This window comes from Accipiter gentilis, chromosome 4 (genome assembly GCF_929443795.1).
Source record: "Accipiter gentilis chromosome 4, bAccGen1.1, whole genome shotgun sequence".
Taxonomy (NCBI): Eukaryota; Metazoa; Chordata; class Aves; order Accipitriformes; family Accipitridae; genus Astur; species Astur gentilis.
The window spans coordinates 26,325,084-26,352,065 of NC_064883.1; the positions used below are offsets into that span (position 1 = coordinate 26,325,084).

The 26,982-nt window shown below is 37.9% G+C and overlaps 1 protein-coding gene across 1 annotated transcript in view; it reads left to right on the forward strand.

The window, feature by feature from the left end:
• The window catches only part of MALRD1 (MAM and LDL receptor class A domain containing 1), a 291,220-nt gene that overhangs the window by 186,235 nt on the left and 78,003 nt on the right, over positions 1-26,982 (forward strand). Inside the window, exons 29-31 of the mRNA XM_049798440.1 lie at positions 3,935-4,063; positions 9,454-9,615; positions 19,278-19,435. Coding sequence (XP_049654397.1) covers positions 3,935-4,063; positions 9,454-9,615; positions 19,278-19,435 — 449 coding nt within the window. The remainder of the gene's footprint in view (positions 1-3,934; positions 4,064-9,453; positions 9,616-19,277; positions 19,436-26,982) is intronic.

Here is a 26,982-nt window from a genome sequence, read left to right on the forward strand (position 1 = left end):
GCCCAAGAAATGTGCAGGAGTGCAGGAAATTAATAAATATTGTTGGAGCTTCTGTTCTTATTAAAAAACCCAAACACTCCCCCACCCCCAATTTTTATAGCTCTATGCCATTCCTTTATCACTCATGCTGCACCTGTAGACCAACACTCCATATCTGTATGGATATTTTCCATGATGTAACATTATATGGAGAACTGAACAAACAATTAATTGTTCAGTTTAGTGGCTAAACCAAAGATTTGGAAGAAGTTCAGGTCAGAAAAGAACATTTATGGCTTTTTCATTAGGTGCAATTCCTTTCTGGTCAACAGTTTTTTTAAATTAAAATGAAATGTTTTCTTTTGCCTTTGGATATCTTAGGTCACTTCAAACTTTTCATACAGCATATTCAAAAATAAGCTTAGTACTTATCAAAAACGTTTCATCTCCCTATAATTCCTCTCATTCCCTTTGTGTGACAAATTGACATTTGTGTATCAGATATTTCACTGTTTTCTATTTTCATACATGGAATCAGCTGATTTTTGGCTTGCTGTGGCTACTGATCCATTTTAATGTTGTAGCTTATCAAAGATAACTTCAGAGTAACACAGTGACCAAGGTACAACTGATATATTATTTTTTTTAATTATGATTTTGTCCTATTTTATTTGGAGTGTATTCAACAGTATGTTAATTTTTTCCCTTATAGTCTTCTTGAGAGGTTGTTAGAAAAAAGAGGCGAGAAAAAAATTTGCCATATTTTCTCATGTTTTTTCTGCTTAGAAGAGATTCTCTGTCTGTTTGGATTTTCATGGAATGTTGTGAGTTAGACTATTGGAAAAAAAAATTATATATAATATTCCATGCTATCATCCAATACAGATCAAAGCACAACTGAGGAATAAAATCAGTCAAAAAGCTATATATTTTTACATGCAGTCCCACACAACCAACATATGCAACGAATTAAGACATAATGAAAATTTCTCATTTTATCTGAAATGTCAACTTTAAACGTATCTTAAGTGGTTCATTTGGAGACATTGTCTTGCTTAATGTTGCAACTCCCTAGCGGGAGGTTTGAATACTGTTCTTGGAAACATCCTTCTCCAAATTCAGTCCTGATAGACTCAAACTCAGATTTTGGCAACCCTGTAATTTTGATGACAAAATTAGAATGGGCAAGATAATATTTTGAATGTCCTCTCTTTTTCTTTGTTCAAAGTGGTTTCTAACATGTTTTTTTGTTAAATTGCAGGTCAACCCTCAGAATTGAGAATATATTTTCTAATATTTTCTTCAATACATTGTTCTGATTAAATAGACATATTATATTTTAATTATATATTTAAATATTTATATTATATTTAAAGTATGGTAAAAATGAAACTTCTAAGTTGCAACTTCTGTGTGAATCTTTCTTTGGTTATTGGGGTTGTTTATGCTGAAGTTGTATTTTATGGTTAAAACCCACTGTATTTCTTGTTTTGATTTAATCTTGGTCAGAATGAGTGTGTACTCTTGAAAGTTGATTTTTAGTGTCATTGTGACACTAAATGCTGAATAGGGGTTTGGAATATTTAGTTTGACTATGCTATGCTAATGCTGAGAGGGATTTTATTTTTATCTCTGCCAAAGGCTGTAGCAGAATCTCCATCTTTATCATAAATGTAACCTGGTATCCCTAAAAATTACATATAAACAAGGTCTTACTCCAAAACGATAAAATTCACGTGACTCTATGTTTGGACTTTATGGCATTCACATCTGTTGAGATACAAGTTTTCATTATGACTGTATATGGGTCACATGTTTTATTTTAGGATAAGCTAAGAAATGAATAATATTCTTAAATGCTCATTTCTGGTATGCTTGAAGTACTGTAAAGTAGCTTATTAAAAAGAAGAACTGTAATTAATATTAAAGCACTAAATATAAATGATAGAGTAACATAACATTGTCTTGATTAAAGGTGAAAGGAGGTAAAGGTGAGGAATATGATCAATCACAAAGCCATGGATTTTCAAATGTCATTCCCCTATATGATGATAATGTACCTCTTTCATATGCAGTGAAATAAGTTATGAAAATTATTGTACCCTAATGGCTCTGCTGTTAAGTAATTTCTGTCATTATTTAAGCCATTGAGTGACTTAAGGAAGTCACTCAATTTTCCAGTGCATCATTTCCAGTGCATGGGAGGGAATGAAGACGAGGGAGTCAGACTCTTCTCGTAAGTGCCCACTGACAAGGCGGAAGGCAATGGGCACAAATTAAAAAAAAAAAAAAAACCAGGAAATTTCATCTGAACGCAAGAAAAAAATTTTTTTTTTTTTTTTACTGTGAGGGTGGTCAAACACAAGCACAGGTTGTCCACAGAGATTGTTGTGTCTCCATCTGTGGATATATTCAAAACCCAACTGGACATGGTCCTGCACAACCTGCTGTAGTAGAGGCTGCTTCACAAATGCTTCAGTCAATTTTTCTCAAGTCCACTCCTCTGCTAAGGGCTTCCTGCCACTTTCATTCTCTGTAAAAAGCAGCCATAGCTTTTCCTGTATTTAAGGCATTCATGGTAATGCAGTTGTCTGTGGATTCCCTGACACATAATCGGATCAAATGGACAGTGTAAAATTAAAAACCAAACCAAAAAGACAGATACCAATTTGAAACCAGATTTTATTTATATGAATGCTCAGGGATGTATGCACTTCAAAACTGGAAATTTAAGTCAGGTCCTGCAGGTAACCCAACAGCATGGAATTTTTTTTGAACTATCTATTCTAAATATTTGAATTACATTTTAATGCTGTGTTGTTGCTCTATTTAATATTACCTTGTGTACATGTTTAAACTAAACCAAAAATTTAGTTCTCCTTTCCTATTTTGCTTCATGAGAATGTAGTTCCTCAGACTGTAAAATTCAGTAAGTACCTCTATTTGAGGAGATTAATACCCTGACAACAATAACTTCCCCTTCTGGAAATAAGAGCCTGCACAAAGATAAATATCAAAGTGTTCTGTCCAGACTGTGTGTAACAATTTGCTCTATTTTAGTTACGTTTGAAGGAAAAAAATGAAACATTTTACATTGAATAGGGTCAAAATACATTCTTCTAAATGTCTTATTGCACAACTTGGAGCTCTAGACTGAAAAACAATCTTGGGTTAACAGGAGTGCATCTTAAATGTTGCATTTGGGATTATCAGAACTGTTTCAATTACTACTAATTGAAATTATGCATTCAGTGTACTGAATTAAAAAATAATTTATATAAGTTTCTTTATAGTCTGTCAGTTCAGAGATGGCTGAATCTCACCGCTTTTTGGCCTTGGCCCTAGCACTTTATGTGCAAGTTACTAAGTTACTCTAATTTTATTAGACAATTTTCACTCACTCTCAGAGATGATAAAAAAATGTTGCAAACCAGAACCTTTTATTAAATACCATAAGAGGAATATCTGGGCAGTTCACACACTGAGAACAGAAGTTTCTCTAAACTCTTCAGAAAAGCTAAATATCTTATAAAGGCTTTAAAAATTTATGCACTACACAAGTGTTGTATAACAGTCATTTTTCTCAGTTTAAAATGTTCTTATTTTCCAAATGATGTCTTGTAATTATGAGCAGAATAAAGCCTTTAGCCTGTCTACTTTTCAACAGCTCACAGAACCCTTTTTAATGGAACATGCACAACAAATACACTGGGGAAACAGTTGTGTTGATGCTGAACTGAATTTTCTTCCAGGCAAAACATCCTACCCTGGAAGCTATGGGCAAGGCCAATACAGTAGTCTAGATATGCATAATGCACCATTAAAAGTGTGACACCAAATAACATCTGGTGGAAGCAGTAAATCACTGAGTCATAGTCTATAATGGCTAAACAAATAAAAAAGATCATCCTTTGATTTAATTACAATATTGATTTAAATGTCCTGTTGGTTTCAGTTGGAGAGAATCCCAGGGAATGCCCTGCCCTCACTGATTTTGTGTGTAGGAATAAGAATTGCATAGAATCTCAGTTCATCTGTGACTATAAACCAGACTGTGAAGACCTGTCAGATGAAGCTGACTGCAGTAAGTATTTCTTTGTTTATTAATGTAACCTTCAGTTAAAATTTTAATTTTAAATTCTGTAGCATAGCTTAGGTGAATTCACACAGTTGCTCAGAAAATAATTACAAGCAGGTTGCATGTTCCCCCAACACAGAAGGTCTGACATTTTCAGATCCTCAAAGACATTTGCTGCAAAATTAGTTAAGTGTGATTTAGTCATGTCGTGGTTTAACCCCAGCCAGCAACTAAGCACCATGCAGCCGCTCACTCACTCCCCCCCACCCAGTGGGATGGGGGAGGAAATCGGGAAAAAGGTAAAACTCCTGGGTTGAGATAAGAACGGTTTAATAGAACAGAAGAGAAGAAACTAATAACGATAATGATAACACTAATAAAATGACAACAGTAGTAATAAAAGGATTGGAATGTACAAATGATGTGCAGGGCAATAGCTCAGCACCCGCCGACCGACACCCCGCCAGTCCCCGAGCGGCGATTCCCCGCCCCCACTGCCCAGTTCCTATACTAGGTGGGACGTCCCATGGTATGGAATACACCGTTGGCCAGTTTGGGTCAGGTGCCTTGGTTGTGTCCTGTGCCAACTTCTTGTGCCCTGGCTGGGCATGAGAAGCTGAAAAATCCTTGACTTTAGTCTAAACACTACTGAGCAACAACTGAAAACATCAGTGTTATCAACATTCTCCGCATGCTGAACTCAAAACATAGCACTGTGCCAGCTACTAGGAAGACAGTTAACTCTATCCCGGCTGAAACCAGGACAAGTCACAAAAGTGTAACTTACTCAAACCAAAGATTAAATATAGATTAAAAACAAACAAACAAAAAAACAACAACAAAACAAAACAAAACAAAACACAAAAAAAAACCCAAAAAAAACCCACAAACAGCTTAAGGACTAAAAACATATTTAAGGAATAAAATCCATGGGTTACAATACAAATTAACTCTGAGAAGAAATGTAAACTCATTTATTAAATTGAAAGCATGCTGAGCTGTCAATGTTGAATGAAAAGCTAAGTAAGCAAATTAATGCACAATAGCATTTAGACATGATTGTGCTATAAAAGGGGATTTTTTAAAAACAGGCCTGTCTTTCCTTTCAGATTAATCCTGGTTTTGTGATCTTAGTTGTGTCACTACTATGTGTTCATTGTTCTTTGCTCTTGCTGCTGTTGCATAGCTATGAAAATATTTTCTTGCTATTACTCCATTACAGAACAGTTGGACAAAATGCAATCTGTCTATATTTTTTCATTCCTAGTCAATACTGAGACAAAATTTGTCTGTAGGTATTCTTTGCTAATGCTATTTGAGATGGAAGGACACAGTTCAATTTTGAAAATCTGGATCAAGTTAACAGGCTTTCCAAATCAGACTTGAAACTCAAAAGCAGTAAAACATTGTGCCTTTGTTCCTTCTCCATGTCTTTGTTTATTTACAGTCACTGTCCGGACCAGGCTTTTGGCATAGGAAGCTTGAGCACTCCATATGTACAGTTCAGTAATCAGTCTAATTCTTAACGTTTGAGTTGGAGGGACAAATTCTTCCATAATGCAGATATGATTAAAAGTAACCTTGGTAGATAAAGTAAATACATCACATGCATCAATTCAGCGCTCACATTGTGTTGAAGTGCAAGTACTCCATTGAAATCAACCAATGCTTGGTGATCCCTTCAAAAATGCATTTTCTCTTGCATGGGTTTGCTAAATGCTTTGACTGGACAGGGTTACAAAAATAAAGACCCTTTATTGGATGATGTAAATTATATTGTTTTAACCAGACAGCAGACTTACAACCTGGAATACATGTGAAGATTTCACTATAGGAGATTTAACTCTGAGTTTCTCCCTCTTTGTTGTTTTCGTAAAAGTAAATAACAGTTCTGAAGTACATATGCTGGAGCTGGTGTCTCTATTTCTGTTTTCTACCTCCTGCAGTGCTTTGCCTTTCAGAGAATTTTGAGAGTCATATTCATGGAAATTAATCTACATTGAAAGATAACTTTAAAAGACTAGCTTTTTTTCCAAGTAGATTCCAAGAAAAGATAGATTTTAAACAGGTAATCTGTATTTCTTGTATACAATGTTCATATTTTTTCAGGAGTTAGACAAACTAAGTGCAGCAAAATACCCTGTAAACTTACCCTTGTAACATTGTACAGACCTAACAGAAACATAGTAAGTCTGAATTGCTGTCCAATGTAAACTGCTCTGTAAAGATATTCAGAAGACTATTGAGGCACTTGATTTATTCTGTAAATATTGTTACAGGATATAATAGCTTCATTTGGACACAGGGGGGTGGACTGTCCTGTGTTGTCTGGAAGGACTGTGATAGCATCAGCTCTCTTTTCTTAGTCAGATAATAGATGGAAACATTTCAGGCCATAAATTATCTCGAGTCACAGTAAAACAGTGCAGTCTTTGCTATACTGCAGAAAAGCTTCTTCATGGGATGAAAAAAAAATACTGATATTTGCTTTAAATAAATAGAGTGAAATATCTTTTTACTGTAGATGGAAAGGCTGTAGTTATATCAAAATGTTTTCATCAGTCTTTAGTCTTGCTGCTGCTGCAGAACTGACAAAATATCAAGTTAACAATAGAGGAGAGATACTGTAATCTGGCATATAGAATACCCAGATAAACCACAGGTATATTTCCCTATCTACTATATCTTAGTTCCAACAAATGAGGCATTACATTGGGATAATCACACTTTTTCCCTGAGCATATATCTTATAGATAGGGATGAACAACCTTAATGGGCACATAATACCTTTTAGATATGGAAGCCTCATTTTTTAATTAAAAGGCAACAGGAGCTGCTTAATCAGAAAAGAGAGCAGAACTGGCACAGAGAAGGCCCTTCACAGTCTAACCTGCCCCATCACAGGTGGTTATGGCCACATTTGTCTGTAATTTTCTCCTTTTCTCTGAGCTCAAGGTCCAAGCTTATTTCACATTCTACTATAGTTTTATACCAGTGAAACTCCAAAGAATTAAATGGACCATAATCTACTCAGCAGCAATTCCTCTGTGCAGGATTTACAACAGAATCTGGATTAAATGAATTGTATCCATGTAGGCTGGTAGACTTTTTGGGTTTTTAAATAAACTCATGGAAATTACTTACTCTATGCTTCTTTCAATCCAGTCAAGCAATCTTGCAAAAATTTCATTCTCTTTCAGTAACCTGCTGGAAGTACTGAGGTGAAAAAAGCACACATGAAAGCAGTTTCAATTTTCATGAATTGCAGCCAATTATACACCGAGATTTGATTAATAGCAAACCTCACTGTTGATGAAGCAACTAGAGGAGTGCTTGAATTATTGAAATAAAAGCAATTTTTCAGATAAATGGGACAATCCTCTTCTGATGGCTTCTAAATAGGGTCTGTTTACCCATAAAATAAAAAATACCCAGCAGGTGCAGATATATTGGGTGACTCTATCAACCCTGTAAATACTGTTCACAAATATTTATTAATAATTGCCTTCTGAATGCACTGTTAAGATACTAGGGTAAAATTCCTGAAGTCAGGTAATTGATTACAAATAGTAAAAATTCCAAATTCATTTGGAATTTGATCTTGTTAGGACTGCACAAGAAAATTGTACCTGTTTCGATTAATGGGTTCCTTTCTTTGCATGCGAAGGTGTTTGGTGTTGCAGTTAGGATATACTAGGCTTACATGATGCTTGTAATGCAGTGTCAATGTGAATGCTCAGGGCATTTGTGTATACCTTTCATGATTCCCGAAGGCCATGCTTTGAATAGCACTAACACAAGCACAGGATGGTTGAGGTGGGAAGGCACCTGTGGAGATCATCTAGTCCAACCTTCTGCTCAAAACAGGATCCACTGCAATAGGTTGCCCAGGGCTGTGCCAGTAAGGTTTTGAATATCTCCAAGAATGGAGACTCCACAACTTCTCTGGGCAATCTGTGCCAGTGTTTGACCAGCCCGACAGTAAAAAAATGAAGTTTTTTCTTAACCTTAAAAAGTCCTTCCTGGGTTTGTGCCCATTGCCTCTTGTCCTGGCACCAGGCACCACTGAGAAGAATCTGGTCTGGCTTTGTCCTCTTTACACCCTCCCAGCAAGTAATAAATACACACTGATAAAATCCCACGGAGCCTTCTCTTCTCCAGGCTGACCAGTCCCAGCTCTCTCAGCCTCTCCTCATGAGAGACACTTTAGTCCCTTCCAGTATGGTAAGACTACATTACAGAACAGTACAGATCCTTCTCTTAGCATTCAGTGGGACATACATTATCCACTGGATCAAAATTATTCTTCTTTTAAGATATTTGTCCTATACATTTAACTAAGGTGACACATTTTTACAGAAAAGCAAGTCCACAGGGTTACAGTGTGTGTGCAGATCTTGGTCATACAAAACAGGTTTATGATAACGATAAGTCATTTTTACAAAGGATGGCATCTGTTGTTCTTGTGGCATCAAAGCAGAAAATAGGAAAAAAACAAAACAGATAACAAAAGGCAATTAAATCTATTCTTTGTATCTGTATCCTTTATACCTAGACAGCGATACATAAATAGTTGTATTTTAATGATGCAGAACACTTCTAGGTCAAGAAGCACACTCTAAATCCTCAAATTCTTTTGAGGTTCTGAAATAGTCACAGTCAGACCTGTTTCTAAAATGCACGACTGGCTGTGATGTTTAATAGATTGGAACCTTTTCCCAGAGTCCTCTCACAGGGGTAGTCCTTGCTCTCACTCAGCAATCGTGTAGCTGCCTCTGCTTTATAGCTAAAGACCTTTAGAAGCCAAAGAAGAGTTTGTGATGCTATTTCATTTGTCTCTACCACAGCATTTTTATAATTTTGTTGATTAATTACTTTTCCAAAGTCACCTGAAACATCAGAGGCAGATCTAGAAACAGAAAGTTGAACAAAGATCTCTTGAATTCAGTCAGTATCCTAATCACTAGAACATCTCTCTCATCGTAAAACTGCTTTCATGCATAACACACAATGATGAGCCAACACATGTTCACGAAGATCGCCACTGTGGAAGTGGAGTGCAGTTTTGCTAGCTAATTGGCTGGGAATCATTCTGTCCATTCACCTTGAATAATAACTAAAATTGGTGAAGTCATCGGTCTGTCTTCAAGACTTACATGGACATATATCTGTAATAAAGTTTAAGGTTGTTTATACCTGATACCTGCTCGGGAAGTGGAGGGTGAATTTTTTCTTTCCTCCTTAATTACCACATATTATTTATGTCAGTACATGGAACACAGGGAATCATAATATTAGCTAAACAGAATCCTTTCCATTACCGTGTACAGTATGTTCATTACAGCCTTTTACATATAAGTGCTGGGATGGTAATTTACTTCTTGCTCTATTTTCAGGTTACTACACAAGCATTCCTGGAAGCTGTAACTTTGAAACACAAGATCAAGAATGGACCACTGTATGTGGATTAACTCAGGACCCTAGTGATGATTTTGACTGGAATATTAGCAACAGTGCTGTCACAGGACAAATGGGTCCTGATACTGACCATACACCAGGTATTGGCATGTATTGTACATCACTTTTGGGAAAATGAAGTATTCACTGAATTAAAAAAAATGTCCCGTAGATTAGTGCCAAGGTAACAGCAAATCTCAGTGTGATCAGCTGAGCTTATTGTATATGCAGACAAATCATAGTGAGCAATTAGCACAGTTCACAGAGCAGTTACAGCAAGCATTTAAAATGTTCACTTTTACACTAAAATTACAATAGAGGATATGTAAAACAAAAAAGCCATGCAAAAAAACTATATTAAATGTTTTAACATATTGAGTTTTGTTGTTTATATTATCTGCTAACTTCTAGTTCTGTCTGACCACAAAACCAAACAGCCTGGCATAGTAGCCTATTAGCAACCTTTTTAATCATTGCTTCAGCAGCACTGTAATTTTATAGATTGGTCTTTCCAGAGTGGTCCTGATTATATCATTCTTTATACTCCACTTCAGCTTGATGCATTTGTTTAGTAATTTCCTAGACAATGAGCTGCTAAATATAATGTGAAGATACTAATTAATCATCACATCTGGGACACAGCAGACAGCTTTCTAAAATAGTACGGCATGCCTGTACAAATGTTGTAACTGTCTCTGCGTCTGCAATGATATTATTAATTAAGGGGTTATTTGAAAACTTTTAAAGAACTAGAGATATGAAATTTTAATACAATAAAAGAGGATGTATTTGGCAATAATCATGGATCACTAAGATATTCCATCAGGTCTTGCTCAGACGTGCCGTGACAATGAAGCCATGCACTGCTGAATGGCTGAAAAACTTTGGATAAACAAAGGTGTGAATAATAGTCCAGCCATCCATTTCTCTCAGGTCACCTGAGCACAGAGTGTAGAGCTTGTATTAAGCAGCACCTTGACTGAGACCATCAGATGACCCTGAATGTGCTGCAGTCAGTCTCTGGAAAACCTCGTTGCATTGCTGGCATTTTTGTAGGCAGCTCCATGAAAGTATCAGCTTTGCATTTCCAATATCAGACAAAACAACATTAGGACATGTTGCTAACCTTTAACTCACTCATGTTTTTCTAAGAACCCAGCTTAATCTGTTGTTATCTTTCCCTCTCCCGATCACCAGCTCTGCATTTTTCTCACCAGTCGCTAGTATTTTAATTCCTTATAGAAGTCACTGGATTCAAATGAAATCTCTGTACGAAATCTTGTGCGTCAGGCCCTAATACTCGTGGTTTCTGAAGTGTAACAGAAGTATGAATAGAAAACATTGGGCCGATACTTGTAGAAGATGGTCATCTGACTAATAAGGATGAAGAAAAAGTGGAGGCATTTGATGTGTTTTTTGCCTCAGTCTTTAGCAATACTGATAGACCTTGGGCTGCTCGGTCCCCTGAATTGGAGGACCATGAGTGTGGGAACAGTGACTTTCCATTTGTGGACACTGAAATTGTAAAGACCAGGTGTATCAGTTGAATGTTCACAAGTCCATGCGGCCTGATGGCATTCATCCCAGAGTACTGAAGGAGCTAGACGATGTTATGGCAGAACCCCTCTCAATCATCTGCCAAAGGTCTTGGGAGCCTGGGGAAGTCCCTGCTGACTGGAAGCTAGCCGATGTTATTGCAGCCTACAAAAAGGGTGTGAGGGAACACCCAGGGAACTACAGACCTCTTAGGCTAACCTCAGTTCCTAGAAAAATTATGGAGAAGATAGTGCTGTGTACTACTGAAAGGCATTTAAAGAATAGGCAATCATCAGGCACAGTCAACATGGGTTCACAAAGGGAAAGTCCTGTTTAACTAATTTGATCTCCTTCCATGATAACGTCACTTGCCCAGTGGATGAAGGAAGGCGGTGGATGTAGTTTTTCTGGATTTCATTAAGGCTTTTGATACTGTCCCTCACAGCATCCTTCTGGACAAGTTGTCCAACTGTGGGATGAGTGGGTTCACGGTGTGCTGGGTGAAGAACTGGCTGAAGGGCAGAGCTCAAACTGTTGTACTGAATGGGGCTACATCTGAATGGCAACTGGTCAGCAGTGGTGTTCCTCAGGGTTCAATTCTAGGGCCAGTTCTGTTCAATATATTTATCAACGATCTGGATGCAGGAGTTGAATGCACCATTAGCGGGTTTGCTGATGATACCAAACTGGGAGGTGCTGTTGACTCTCTTGAGAGACAAGAGGTCTTGCCAAGGGATCTAGATAGATTGGAGCATGGGGCTATGATTAATGGGATGAAATTTAACAAGTTGAAATGCTGGATTCTGCACCTAGGATGGAATAATGCTGGGCACAAGTCTAAATTGGGAGACGAGTAGCTGGAGATCAGCCCTGCAGAAAGGGGTCTGGGGGTGCTGGCTGACAGCAGGCTCAGTGTGAGTCAGCAGTGTGCCCTGGCAGCCAAGAGGGCAAACCACATCCTGGGGTGCATCAAACACAGCACAACCAGCCAGTCAAAAGAAGGAATTAGCCTGCTGTATTCAGTGTTGGTGCAGCCTTGCCCTGAGTACTCCAAGCAGTTCTGGGCCCACAATCCAAGAAGGATGTGAAGGTCCTTGAATGCCTCCAGGGGAGGGCAACAAAGCTGGTGAAAGGGCTGGAAGGAATGTCCTCTGAGGAGTGGCTGAGGACTTTGGGCTTGTCTAGGTTGGAGGAAAGGAGGCCGAGGGGTGACCTCATTGCTCTGTAGAGCTTCCTGAGGTGGGGAAGTGGAGAGGGAGGTGCTGAGCTCTTCTCCGTGGGATCCAGTGGTAGGACACATGGGAATGGTTCAAAGCTGCACCAGGGGAGGTTTAGACTGGACATTAGGAAGCATTTCTTTACTGAGAGCGTGGTCAAACACTGGAACAGGCTTCCTAGAGAGGTGGTGAATGTCCCAAGCCTGTCAGTATTTAAGAGGCATTTGGACAGTGCTCTTAATAACATGCTTTAACTTAGTCAGCTCTGAATTGGTCAGGCAGTTGGACTAGGTGATCGTTGTAGGTCCCTTCCAACTGAAATATTGTATTCTATTCTAATAAATTTCTGCTATACAAAGAGTCTGACTTTAGAAGTTGAATTCTCTGAAAGTGTAACTGGCTACGATAGTACTCTTCTCCTTGTCAACGGTTTGAATAATCTACTTTTCCTGGAGTGTCATACCATCCTAATGAATTTTAGAAAAATATGCAATGATACACTGGTCCTTAAAGAATGGCTGAGGAGCAGTGTGTGTGGATGCATGTGAAATGCTTAAGGTTCCTACCTAAGATCTTGGTCTAACTTACCTCCCTGACATTGGCTTGCCAGAAATCTTAATATAGAACTGTTTCCCTAGATGCCCCTACAAGATGTTGCGGATAGACTACTACCAGAATGCCTACTGATTGTTAGGAGAATGAAATTGTATTGATAGGCAATTACAGTTATCTGTGTTATGTAGACAGCATGCTATAGTAGTATATTTTACTATATAAATATAAAATCCTATAATATTAATGTAGATTATATAATATAATAAGTCTGGTTGGAATACTAAATTCTATCACAAATGTGCCAGTCTCTATTTGATAAGTGCCTAACTCTCCTTTACAGAAGCTTGAACAGTTAGAAACGCTATTTTGATTTCTATCTAATCAGCAAGTATAGTTAGTATTCAATGTAGAAGCATCACAATCTCTACTGTATTTCTCTTGAATTTGTAAGCAGCATGATCTCTGGGTTTTGACTCTTTTTTGGTGATTTGCATTTCCAAAATCAACAGAGACATCTTATCAGCGGGTGGTTGTAACCGTTTCTGTCCTACTCATTTATCCTCCCTTTTCCTTTAGAGAATTCTGCACCTGCTGCAGGAGCTGCTCACCTGATTATGATGGAACTGCTTATCTGCCACACATCACAGTTTTTCATTTTAGAGGAAGCAGACATCCATACTAGTTTGTGTTGCTATTGCAGGCTGTAAATGTGGAAGTTCATTCCTCTTGGTAAGGGACAGAACAGACAGGTAGAGGTACAAACTTTTGCAACTGTCCCAGGCAGGCTGTTCCTTGCAAATCAGTAGTCTGACTTGCTTTCTTGCTGTTCCTTTGATGCAGCATAATGACAAAACAACCAGTAGCCCTTGGAGATTTTGTGTGCTTTTCTATTTCAGTTTCTTTCATTTAATTGGTTCTTCTTTGCTTCTGTTAAATTACCCAGCAATTGTAAGAAAAACAAAGTTAATAAAAAGCAAAGGAAAAGGAAAACAAAATTAGAGCAAATGTGTTTGCAAAATTATCCAGATTTGTAATTTACTTGTAAATTAACTGGGCAAGAAATATTCACATTAGCTATAAAGAAATCACTTGTCAGAATTGCCAACAGCCTAGATAATGATGACCTGTAATGTCCAGAAGTATCTATCAGCCCATTCCTGACTGAAATCCATTTCCTTCTTGTTCCAAACTCATTTCCTCTAGTTACTAAGTATATAAATTCATGTACAGGGCATGCATGCCATTATAGCAATATAATGAAGTCTGTGATATTATACCAACTTTGTATTAAGAGTATTGGCACAACTTTGTGTGGAGGAATCTCATATTTCTTTAAATATGTCTTATAATGCTTCATGTAACACAACTTAAATTGACATTACAGATTTCAGATGGATAGAAATGTTAAATTGAAAAAATTTTGCATCAGTTTAACAAAATTAACTTATTGCATTGGCACAGTCTCCCTGTAATTTGAAAACAAAGACTTTTAGTGATAACAACTATGTTTCACCTGTTTAACATTCTGCAATCTGACCAGTGTGTAGCTCATGCAGGTCTCAAATTTTAAAATATTCCTTTCCATACATTTCCTTCTCAAATCATTCTTTCTTGCTCAAAAACAGGACACTTTCAACTTTTTGCCACTGCATCTGTGAGCTATTTAAATATTCAGAGGATGTAGCTGATTAAGTGCAGAACATTTCAACCTCAAAAACTTCAGCCAAATGCAAAATCAAACTTGTTTAACTTTTACTATATATTGTATATCATTTTGCCATATATCTTATATCATGTACCAAGGAGTTGGGCACCTTGGTCTTCCAGTTTGCTGGTCAGTATGCAGCTATATGTGACCGTTGTATTTGTAAAGTATATAGTATATTTGTGTCATTATAATATTTAAAATAGTATTTTCTCTCCTGACAAAATGTATGTGTTTCTTGAAAAATCTTGAGGGATAACATGACACCCAGATAAGCTCACTGAAAACATCATCTCAAACAAGATTGCTTCAAAGACTGCGAGAGAAACTAAGAACATTTCTTTGATAGCCATTACAATTTACAAATAGCCCAAATTCTGGGTTTCCTTTGGCTGAGATCCATACTGAATAATTCTCATTCTGAAAAAATGATCATCTGCAGGACTGTAAGAATGACATGTTGACCAGCAGTTTGAAAGGCCATTACATAGCTTCATTTTATGAGTGAAAGGCCTAAATTTGCAATCAATTTTAGGTAGAAATAACTGCAGCTCACTTCAGACAGGAAATAATTTTTTATAGTTTCACCTCAGTCCAAGTGGGTCTGACTCTTGAAATAACAGGGCAATGAACAGCTTTCTGGTTTTGCTTTCTTAAAATCTATATTTGTCACCTTACTAATAAGAAGTGCTAGAGTGTATCTCATATTGATCTTACAATATGCTGAAAAAAACCTTCTTATTTTTGTTCCAAGACAATTTTATTTAGTGATGGAAAAATTATAGGAGAAGGAAATCTTGTAAGATCTCTAGATCTTACAATGAGGCTTGCAGCTAGGGGGCTTTAATCAGTCTGCCACAAAATTTAGCGATCATGCCTTAGCATATGATGCTTATACTATTTTTATAACTTGTCAATATAAGGAAGAGCTAAATTTTAAAAATTGAGTCTATCACTATCCAGCTTGTCTTACAAATATTTCTTTCCTTTCCAGGATAGCAATTAGTTCATTCAATATTTTTTCTGTGCATCTGCCTCAACACCATCACAATTGCTGCTCTCCTTACAATCATATCTTCTTAAAAGTTACATCCCACACATATGTATAAATCATATACCTTATTCTTCACAAATCTGCATTCTTGAATTATTTTACTTTAATGAAGAACGAGATTTGAGAAACTTTAAATTGCAAAACATGTGAAACTACACTCTTAGATTCAGCTGCAGAATACATGAGTTCATCTATGAGGGGTGGGTATACTGGGTGTGTATGAAGGCCCCAAGTTTATTTTTAAGAATTTGAGAAATTATTATCATAAGAAAGAGAAGATGGTATAGAGCAGATGCACAATTTACACAAGTTCACCCACAAGTTAATTCAAAAACTCCTTTCACAGGAATAGCCATCTTCTTTACAAAATGTTCATTAAAATTTCTCTAATAATACAAAGCAAAAAACTGTCCTAATTGGCAGGGAATAAATTTTTTTCAGATATGTCACGTGTTAATCAGCTGTTTACAGAGAGGCTTAGAAGAGCTTATATGGGGCTGGCTGGACTACTATTATGATTCTGATCATGTTTTATATGTCTTGTGTCTCTTAAAACAAAAGTTAGGATACATTCCTGAGATTAAAAGTTCTGAACTTTTTTCTCCTGAGAAGACTAATCATGACCTTCAACAGTGTCAACAGGAGAAGAAAAAAAAAAAGAAGTTTCTCTTAGCTGAATAACTGGGGTATTTTAAAAGTTTGAAAATAGAGCTTTGAGAGAGCTTACTTTAAAAGTTCTTGCAGAAACAAAGCTTAGTGAGCAGCCTTACTAGTTCTGACTACCTTACAAATGTGTTCCATCATTTCATACATTTATGTAAGTAAAGAACAGATAGGACTAATTGGCTGACTTTCTGAATACTATTAATACTGTGGTTTGGGACAGTAATGTTTGGAGTTCATATGCAGAAGCTCCTACTTTGGTGACTTAGGCAAGAACTGGAGGTTTGGTATAGTGGAGAGGTACTACAGTTCAGAATATACTTTTTTGCCCATTTTACAGACAGGGACTGAAGGTATGTTTGCACGTGCACTGTCTTCCTAGTTTATATTTGTATTTCATGGTGTCCTTGAGATCGGCTTCCCAGATGACCCAAAGGTGTGGTATGTGTGCCCTCTGCAGAGGACAGCACACAAGCACACCAAGCCATGGCTCTACATTAACGCTGCAATACAGGTAGGACACTCATGCCTCTCATGAGCTGGAATGCCCCTTCCACAGAGTAATGCAAGGATGCTTACCAGGAGGTCTGTCTTTCTGCATTTTGGAGTACAGACTGTCTGTATGGCCATGACTGGAGCATATCCCATCACAGGAGAACCGTCTGAAGGGAATAGTTTGATTGCAATGCCCTCTGTGCCCCTTAGATAAAAAAATATGTCTACCCTCCTGTTTTGACAGCAGAATTGTTTGGTCAGTAAAAATAAATTAAAAAGCCTTACCAGGCTGCCCAGACCTGCTCTCTGAGCTCAGAGCTTCAGCAGCCACTTGCAGTGGCTGTTTCCAGGTGGTGTGGGTGAAGATGACTTTGCATTTCATCCATTGATGCTTACTCTAACACTGTCACAACTACCCTCTACTTGACCCTCACCAAATAGCAGCATGTGTCCAGCCAGCTGCACCCCTATTTTGGCTCTGGCTAAGATGGAGTTAATTCTCCCCATAGCAGCCCTCGTAGCGCTGTGCTCTGTACTGGTAGCTAGATAGGTGTTGATAACACACCAGTGTTTTCGCTACTGCTGAGCAGTGCTCCCAACAGCATCAAGGCTGTCTCATCAACATTTCCCCCCCCACCTCACCAGCAGGCTGGGGGTGGGCAAGAACTTGGGAGGGGACAAAGGCAGGACAGCTGACGCAAACTGACCAAAGGGATATCCCATACCATGACGTCTGCTCAGCAATAAAAGCTGACTAAAGGGAGGAGGAAGTGGGGGGCATTCGTTATTTACATTTGTCTTCCGGAACAACCACTACGCGTACTGAAGCCCTGCTTCCCAGGAAGTGGCCAGACATCGCCTGCTGATGGGAAGTAGAGAATAACATCTTTTGGTTTCCTTTGCTTCTGCGCACCACCTTTGCTTTTGCTTTATTAAACTGTTCTTATCTCGACCCACAAGCCTTTCATTATATTTTCTCTCCCCTATCCAGTAGAGGAGGGGAATGATAGAGTGGCTTTGCTGGGCACCTGGTACCCAGCCAGGGTCAACCCACCACAACCCCTCTTAAGCAGGTCTTAACACTACCCTCAGCCTACCAGGAATAAAAACTCAAGCCACAGTTACAAATGCAAAGGAGATTCAGACAGCAATTAACTTACCTTAGATAAAATATGCTACCTGGATCTTGACACACCTTCCCAGCCCCTCCCAACCCCAGTCTAGCTTGATGAAAGTCTCGGTCACTCTGAAGCCTTCTCCTTGTAAAGGACTGCAAAGTTAAGCTAAAGCTTTGGGGTTGAGCCTGATTATGGTCTTGAGTTAGAAGGGGATTCTTTTGGTTTGATTTGGGTTTGGGGATTTTTCCCCTGAAGAAGCCCCTTTGAGATAGTTAACCATCTATTTTGGCTGCAGCTAAGGCATCACTTCCATGGTAGATTAGAGCGAGTGCACTGTGCTTTACCTGCTGCCATAGCATGCTGTCAGTGAAGTTACAGAGAGACCAAATCTGGAAAGATGTCAGAATCCCATTCCCAATGAAAACTGAAGAAAACACTAGAACGCAAAGGCAAAATCTTGATCTGGTTATAATGAAGGGGAATTCAGTCTTTTACATCAGGAACAAGAACTGAGCCATAGGGTTGAATCCTTCTTTGGAGTAGTTCAACTACTCCAAAACAACTAGTAATGCAGCTGTGATCTTCAGGTGTTAGTTCTTTTGGACCTAGGAGGAAGTTGTCTGCTAAGTTCTTCCATGTGTTGCTGCTCAGGACAGCCCCAGCAGGTGCCCTCCTCTGTGAAAAGTCTCTCCTCTTCACCACAGAAGGTTCTGTCATATTATTCTCTCCATCCAGGACCAAACTTTGCTTTTACCACAGCAGATACAATTGAAGTGATGACAAGGAAGGAGCCACAGCTAGTTAATAAAAAAGAAACCAAGTCAGCAGCTTAATTTGTATTCAACCACTTGCTTTTGGTGGTGTGTGTTCATTTTAGGTGATAGGCCTCTTTTGGGGTGTAAGAAGGCAGCATCTTTTTCTGCTTTGAATTCACTTTAATGCTACCCTGTGGTTCTTCAGTAGCAGCTGAACAATAGGAGATGTGGATTTCTTGGCCCACTAACAAGCCTCAGGTCTTTGATGTATTCCCTACTGTCATGCTGCATTGACAGGGAATTTTCCTGGGTAAGAGCTACCAGCAAATGTGCTCCTGACTCCTGCAATGTCAGCCTTCAAACTGATCCTTAGAATATGTGAGTGAGTGTTTGTGTTTGCAACATATTTTAAATTTGTTATTCAAATATGAATCAAGTATTCACACAAGGATAAAAAAGAGTAAGCTCTGAGGAAGGTTATATTAATATTGTATGTAAAAAACAGAAGTACACAAAATATTAACAGGGAAGATATCTGTACAACCAGGGTAGGGTATACATATATGTGGTAAAAGACACCAGCAGCTGTGTGTGTAAAAATGTTTACGCTCTGAAGCATAAAGTAGTATTGAAAACCTATAAATGTTTCTTATCTTTTTATTAAGGTAAAGGACGGCATTTTTTGTATGTGAACTTATCTGCCCAGAAGGAAGGAAACAGAGCAAGGATAATTACCACCAAACTATTCCCAGCTAGCCTTGGGGTCTGTAGGGTTCGGTTCTGGTTCTGGATGTTTGCTTCTAGGCAAGCAGGAGTCTTAAAGGTAAGAGAAAAAGCACTTCTATTATATCATGATATAGCAATATTTGCTTTAGTAATATTTGCATTTCAGTGTCTAGAATGAGCAAAATCTCAGAGCTTTTATTAACAGTACTTCATTACAACTTCACTGCAGTTACACCTATATACAATTTTTTTGCTGATGATCAAGTGACAAATCTGTTTTAGTTTTTAGTTTTAATTCCACTTGAACTCTTTTTGCTACCTATGTAAGAATTAACATCGCATGTTTGACTACCATACTACATACCAAATGCACCAAACTTCACCACAGTTCTCTGCCCAATTCACTCTTTACCATAAAATAGAGACACTTTCCAATGTTAAGGACAAAAAGAGGATGTGGTTTAAAATAAAAATTTTAAACATATTAATGTAACCACGTATGAAGGGTGTTTGATTAAAATAACTGGAAATAAAGCGTTTAACCATATTAATAATTATAGCTCAAGCTTCCATGAAAATGTCTTCTTGCTTTTCCTCAAGCATCCTTAATGGGCACACTTTAGTTGTTAAGTACCCTAGTAAAAGTCAAAGCAGTGACATGAACCCTTGGCAAACAATTTGTTTCCTGTGGCTCACTGAATAAATATGTTACATAGTGCCTTCTTTAGAGGTCTGGGCAATACTCCTATCCGTGGCAGTTTGCTAAATTTTGAAAATATACGTTATGTCAGTTTTACTATGTGTGACAGAATATAAAAATTTGCATATACTATCAAACTCCTGAAATAAATTAGTCTGTCTTAAAAGTGAGCAAGAATACTTTTGTGGTCTTGGACCTGGAATTAAATCAGGAATTTTGGACCACTGTTTAAGTATTTATTCTCTTTGGTCTGGTTCTCCACTGTAAAGGACAATTAGCATAATTCCATGGGATTATAGTGCAATTCAGGCTGGAAGAGCCTCAGGAGGTCCTTAGTTCAACTGCCTGCTCCAAGCACAGTCAACTACAAGATCACACTGGGTGGCTCAGGAATTTACCCCCTCTTGAAAACTTCTATAAATAGAGACTACTCGAACTCTCTGGGCAACCTCTGCCACTGCTCGACTGTCCAGCATGAAAAGGCTTCTCCTTATATCCAGCCAAAGAATAATGTTACCTTTTACTCCACCTTTCGTCTACCTTTAAGTAATTTTTTTCAGGATGAGGTTTGCATCTCAATTTTATCTCTAGCACCTAGTTCAGGGATACTCTGAGTATTGCTATAAACTTAATTAATAGTAACAAAAGAAAAAAAAGCTGTATTATGTGAAGTTAGTATAAGCAGCAGATACTTCTGCTTTTCAAACAGATTTTAAATGTTTCAGATTATGTTATTTTAACATTTCTTTCTATCTAGTGAATAAAAATTCTCAAAATGTATTCTTCCCAAAGATACTTCAGTTATTTAAGATGAATTTTTAAGAAGTTTTTATTTGGTAATCTTGTAATTTTATTATCTAATTACAGCTTTTAAAATACTCTGCCATGTCTTCAAGTCCATTCTTTCCAGTTATTCATCCTTCCATGTACATATTTGGCACATTAAGATTAAGAAAACAAAACAGTAGGTAAAGGTCAAGAGCAATTCCAGGCTAAATTGAAGTAGAAAGCTAACAGCAGTTGCTTTTTGGATCTGTTGGTAACTGAAATACTGTGAGTTTATCTATGATTACCAATTTGTTTAAATTCAACTGTCCTGGATGTTACAGCATGTACGATTACAGACAAGATTTTTTGAAGGAGCTTCTGAAGTTTTTCAAGCATCACAGAACACTTTAACATTAGTGAATAAGTAGATGTGTGGCCTATGTGTGAGATAGTAGGCAAGCCAAACAGCGTCTGCTTCTTAATTTATTATTTTGCATTTCAAACAGACTAGTTTAATTAAGTCTCGTTGCCTTCAATTTCATAAATAAATCCATAAAGGATTGTCTTACTCCCACATACAAATAAGGTTACCTGTTTATGGCTTTGCAACATGTACTCTTTATGTAGAAGCACAGAACAATATTCATAACAGACTGAAGTACTCAGCAAGGAATTATCATCCTATCACAGCCCCAATCTACCCTTATGGACATTTTGGGTTTTTTCTATCAAACTAATAATGTATTCAGTATCAACTGTTGCTGATATTAAATCAAGAATATAAATGAACTGTAACCATTTAAGTGAAAAAAAAGTCTAAATGAACAAAAAAAGAAAAATAAAACCAGCAGCCCAAAACTTCAAAAGCAACAGCTCAGTGAAGTTTTTGTTCAGGTTGCACTGAAGGTGAAAAAAGTCAAACTGTAATAGGGAGTCTGAATAATGTGTTATAGTACGGTAACATCAGTACAAAAGCTGATGTTATAGCTGTTATCTGAAATACAGCTATCTGGTCAAGCCTGAATTAAAAAATAAAACGAGTGCAGATATAGAACATACTGAGATATGTGATTAAAACAACATACAGGGAATCTGTAAAAAAGAAAGATAAAAATGAAGGATGTATTGGTATAGGAAATAGATGTGGTAGAACTACCCAAAATAATGTGAAGTTATGGGAATAATCCTGGTTTAACCCAGAAAAGGAACTAGTCACTGAGAACAGAGAAAAAGGAATTAAAAGTGCTTCTCTTCTGTATTCACAATGAACATTTCAGTTGCACAATTCTATTGTCATAAACTCTGTAATTTGTTCATAGGGAAACCAAAAGCTTAGATTATTATTATTATCTTTAAAAAGGACACAATGTTTACAGCAATTCTTGCATTAACATAGAACAGATGCTATTTAAAAGAGATCTGAACACTTAAGCTTGAGGACATCAGTCATCTATTATCCAACAGGAGAAAAAAGTTGCTTCATAACGGTTAAATACAAAACCACTAGATTTCCCTCGGTATATATGGTAACAGCCTTTGAGATGTGACTTTTTCAGCACTAAATATATGGCTGTTCTAATATACCAATTAATATGCTCCGAACAAGAATAGCTCTTAATATAAAAAATTTTTACTGCGTTATGCTGCATATGTAAGTTAAAAACATACATTTCTCTTCACATTTTTATGACTTTTAGTTGCATTTAATGAAGCAGGAGAAAAGTTTCAGCAAGAAAGGGAGGTGGTTTTCACATCTGTTTCATTCTGATAGGGATCCTGTTGGTCAACTGTCAGACAGAAAACATTCAGCTTTCATTAAGCTTCAGCATTCTGTGTCTGTCCATTTACTTCAGGAGTTTGTCATACAATTGAGAATTAAAACCAAAATTAATTCCCTATGTGATAGTATAACTCTAATATATCAAGTTTTTTCTGCCTTGGTATTTGTTGATAAAAACAGAACTGAGGTATAATAAATTTTGGTATAGGGTGGGTCAATTCTACTACAAATGACTAAATTTTTTATTATTGCAAACCCGTGTTTAAAGAAATAAAGAGAGAAGAGGTAGATAACTGTCACGAATGAGAGGTTTGGACAGCTTAAAGAATAACAATCAAAGGTATTAGCAAAAGTGATTTAACAGGAGTCTATAAAAGCACGTCTTCACAAAGTTCTATGGCAAGGTTGACTCTCTTACTTAATCCATGGATGAAGCATAAAAAGGAAAATCAAGTTAGACTCAAACTAGAATGATTTATACAGAGACCAAAAATGCAAAAGAGTAAGGGAGAAACATACAAAGGAAAATTGAATTAGAATTTCTTTTTCATGATTTGCACAGAGATTGGAGATGCAGAAAGGTAGGAGAGACCCTCCCATTGAGTCATGAAGTTCAGAGAAGACCCTTGCTTTCTAAACTCCTGATGGATCTTAGGTGCAGCTGGATCCACTCCTAGTGCCAGACTTGGTCAACGATTTATGTCTGGAAAGATTATATGTGTGTATCAGCAGTCTGAGGTGCATTCACAGTTTAAAGTGAATCACAAGATTTAGCAGTACTTAATCTTTGACTTAGTTAACATTTTACAAAGTGATTAAATAGAATTTACTACAGTCACAACAGTGACTTAATTATAGATTCAAAAAAGCAATATCTATACTATGCTTGCTATCAGATACCTGGGTCAATTCACATACACATGCACACAGACACTATGATAGATAAACATATAAACAGGTATACCTGTTATAAATTCCCCTTCAGTTCAGTGAAATATTCATGTCAAATATCTCGGCATTTCTGGATGGGTGAAGGGTTGTGCCTCAAGGAGTGAAGGGTATCAGCCCAGGTGCCATCCTCACCTTTCAGCGACGGTCCTCCAATTTTCACAAACTGGAGAGTGTGCGAGCTCCGAGAGGTGTCCCACTCAGAGGGAGATGCTGGTCACAGCCTGCTGCGGGCCAGGAGAGCTCAGAGGGCCTCACTTGGCAACACTCTTTATAGGTTCACAAGATGATTGACTTTCGTCAGTGTAATTCCATTCTGGCCATAATTCCTGTCAGGCAACCACAAAGGTGAGACATGATCCAAGCAGCAGGAGTCTCACGTACGGTTCCGGGCGACAGGCATTTCAGGTGCAGTTAGGGGATGCCTAATTGTCCTGACTCACTGGACCATTGCCAGAATAAGAAAGTACCAGGCTGTCCCAACTCACTGTGCAAGGACACAACTTTGGCTGGTCCTGACATTGTGGTGTGGCCAGGGAGGGCTGCACCACCACAATCGACCCCATGACTCAAGTCGATCTATCTTTATCTCACAGAGTGGTGGTGTGGTGGCCTCTTGCCTCTGTGCCTATAAACAGACTGATGCTGTATTCCAGTTGTAATTTGAGGGAAATTTTTGGTTGGTCTACTTAATTATTAATGTTTTGCTAGACATGGTTAAGCAGTGTTGTAGATCTGGGGAGGGTTTTGTAACAGTGACACTCCTCTAGCTATTCTCTAACATATAGAACAATATTCAACAACAAGCATAACGTAACAAGAACTAGTAGAATTACTGTGGGATGTACTATTCCATTTAAAGTCCCTGTTGTGGTCAGTGGCCATCCAAATAAGGTATCCTACTGCACCACCACAATAACTTCTTAAAGCACTTCTCTATTGTGAAAGTGAATTCTGATACAATTTTGCTAATCTGATTTGTGGGCTTCAAAGAAACAATTTCGGTCTGCCTCTGGTGTAGCTTCAGTCCAAGGAAGGTGTGCAATGATGACTGCCAAGGAATGTGAAGAGTTCAAAGGCATGATCTAAAGGATGTAGAGCAGAAAACATAGTATCATTATTCACTGGAGTCAATGGGAAGTTTCCCCAGCTCACACAGGTCTCTGGTGCCTAGTGAAGTGAAAACACAGGTTGTCTTTCACAAGATTTTCCTGCTTCCTTGATTCCTGGTGATTAAAGACTGTATGTTTGGAATGGTGGAAGAATACACCTCTTGCTATGCACCCATTAGATCTACATTGGTTTCTTGATTATTAGTCAGTTCAGATGGAACATAGTACCTTCCAGCATGCCAACTGCTAGAGTCAGGCAAGATCAGGAAGATAATGTGCTATCTTGAAAAGTCAGCATGAGGGTACAGGATAGCCACATGACTTGTAACTGCTGATGACTAAGTAGAAAATAACAGTTTATATTTCGTGACCTTCGAAAGTACATGCACTTTCCCCATCCCCAAAATGAAATAGAAGCTGAAAAAAGAATTCTGAAGTTTCTAACACACAGGACATGCTGTGGAGAATTAGAACTGAGTCATGATTTTAAGGCAGGGAAATAGGATTTGTTAAAGAATGCTGTTCACATATGGACTACAAATGAACAGGCTGGCAAAGGCACCTTGGAGAAAGACCAAAAAGCAAGTATAAAAGCTCCACTCATGCATTTGTCTCATGCAGATTATCATGCTAAATTCTTCTTAAAACCGCCGTGAAGTATGTATTGGTTATCTTCACTCCTGAGCTTTTCACTCTGCAGTGAATGAAGTGATAGCTCTATTTCTGTTGATTCCTATTGTTTGTGATTCCAGTTGTGTGTGCAATCTAGAGATGGTGTCAGCACAGAATGAGGAATAGACAGATATAGTGACTAGTTAGTACAATGCATGCTTGTTACTTTTAAATTAAAATGATGGGATTTAGCCCACAACTAGATCAGTATTAGCTGGAACACAATCTCCCCAGACTGATAGATGCAGAGTTGCTTAATGGGACTTTGCTACAGGGGTTTTTTTCATTATATGCCATATAGTGGGGTTCATTTTGCTAGCTTTTTCCTCCTTCACTGTTAAATTGTTTCCACTACCAAGCTAGCTTGTACAGAATTCATAGGATGCTGTGTAGGGAGGTGTAGTCTCTGGAGGCACTAAGAATCACACAGCTGTAGCTCTCCAGGGCTCTAGGGAGCTCATATCCATGAGAATATACTCTACCTTTCATGTGCTGTATATGTTTACACAGGCCAGCAAAAATCTTGTATATGTTAAACTTACTTCCTGATCTAGAAGATGCTTCAAACTTTCAGTGACACGGGTAACCTCAGTGAAGAATACAGTATTAGATCTTATAATTGTTTCTTGACTTTCTCTGGGCACAGTCTCTGAGAGAATAAGATCTGTATCCCCAGCTAAAGGAACAGACTACCTGGGCTTCCCATTTTTCTGAACTGCATTGTAATCTCTTTTGATTTAGCATGTAATTTAAAACATGTGTTATGCTTTTAGAAATTTCAGCTAAAATTATTTGAAGATACATAGGAACACAGACCTTTCCCTGGCATAGTTATGGACTGATAAAGACTTAGAGAAGTGAGGTATTCAGGAGTACTTTGGTAGGAAGTGGGACTGAACAATTTCCCCAGGAGTGTACATGAGAAATGGAGCAGAGCTGGGAGCTCACCTTGGATTTCCTATAGACCAGTGCAGAGACTTACACTAAATGCTATCAGTTTCCACGGGTTACCTATGTGCCTATTATGAGAAACCATACAACAGGTTTAGACTCGAGTCAAACCTAACTGAGGACACAGCCACACAAATTGACACAATATAGTAACTAATCCATAGTAATTACATATCTGCATGCCCTTACTCTATGGTAAATGTGAGTCAAATCTTAAAGAAAAGAAAGACAAGGCGTATAAAATTACCTTACATCTATGAGAACAGAAGCAGATGTCATCAAAATGTTGCACTTTAGACCCAGTTAGACCTGCTGCCGCCCCAGACCCATCAGACAGTATACATACAGCAGGTTTCATGATGGATTTATTGTTTGTACTGAGCTTGAGCTGCAGGGTTGATTTGTATGTACACAGAATGACTCCATGCTCCACCTGAGACCAGGCTTAGTACGGACATGGTGCAATTTCTCTGTATGTAGACAGAACTGCTGAAGCAGGCAGCGTGCTTTGAAATTTTTACCGTGAAAAACTTCTCCTACCAACCTGCCAAAAAGGAATGGAAAAAAACCCATCTGATTTTAAACAATGGGCCAGTCTTTAACTGTCCTTTTAAAAGAGACTCTGGTATTGTCTTCAAATGTTTTTGATTCTTCCTCCTTTCCCAACAGTTATTTGTGCAGCTGTGAGACTTTACAATGAGATCTATAGAAAG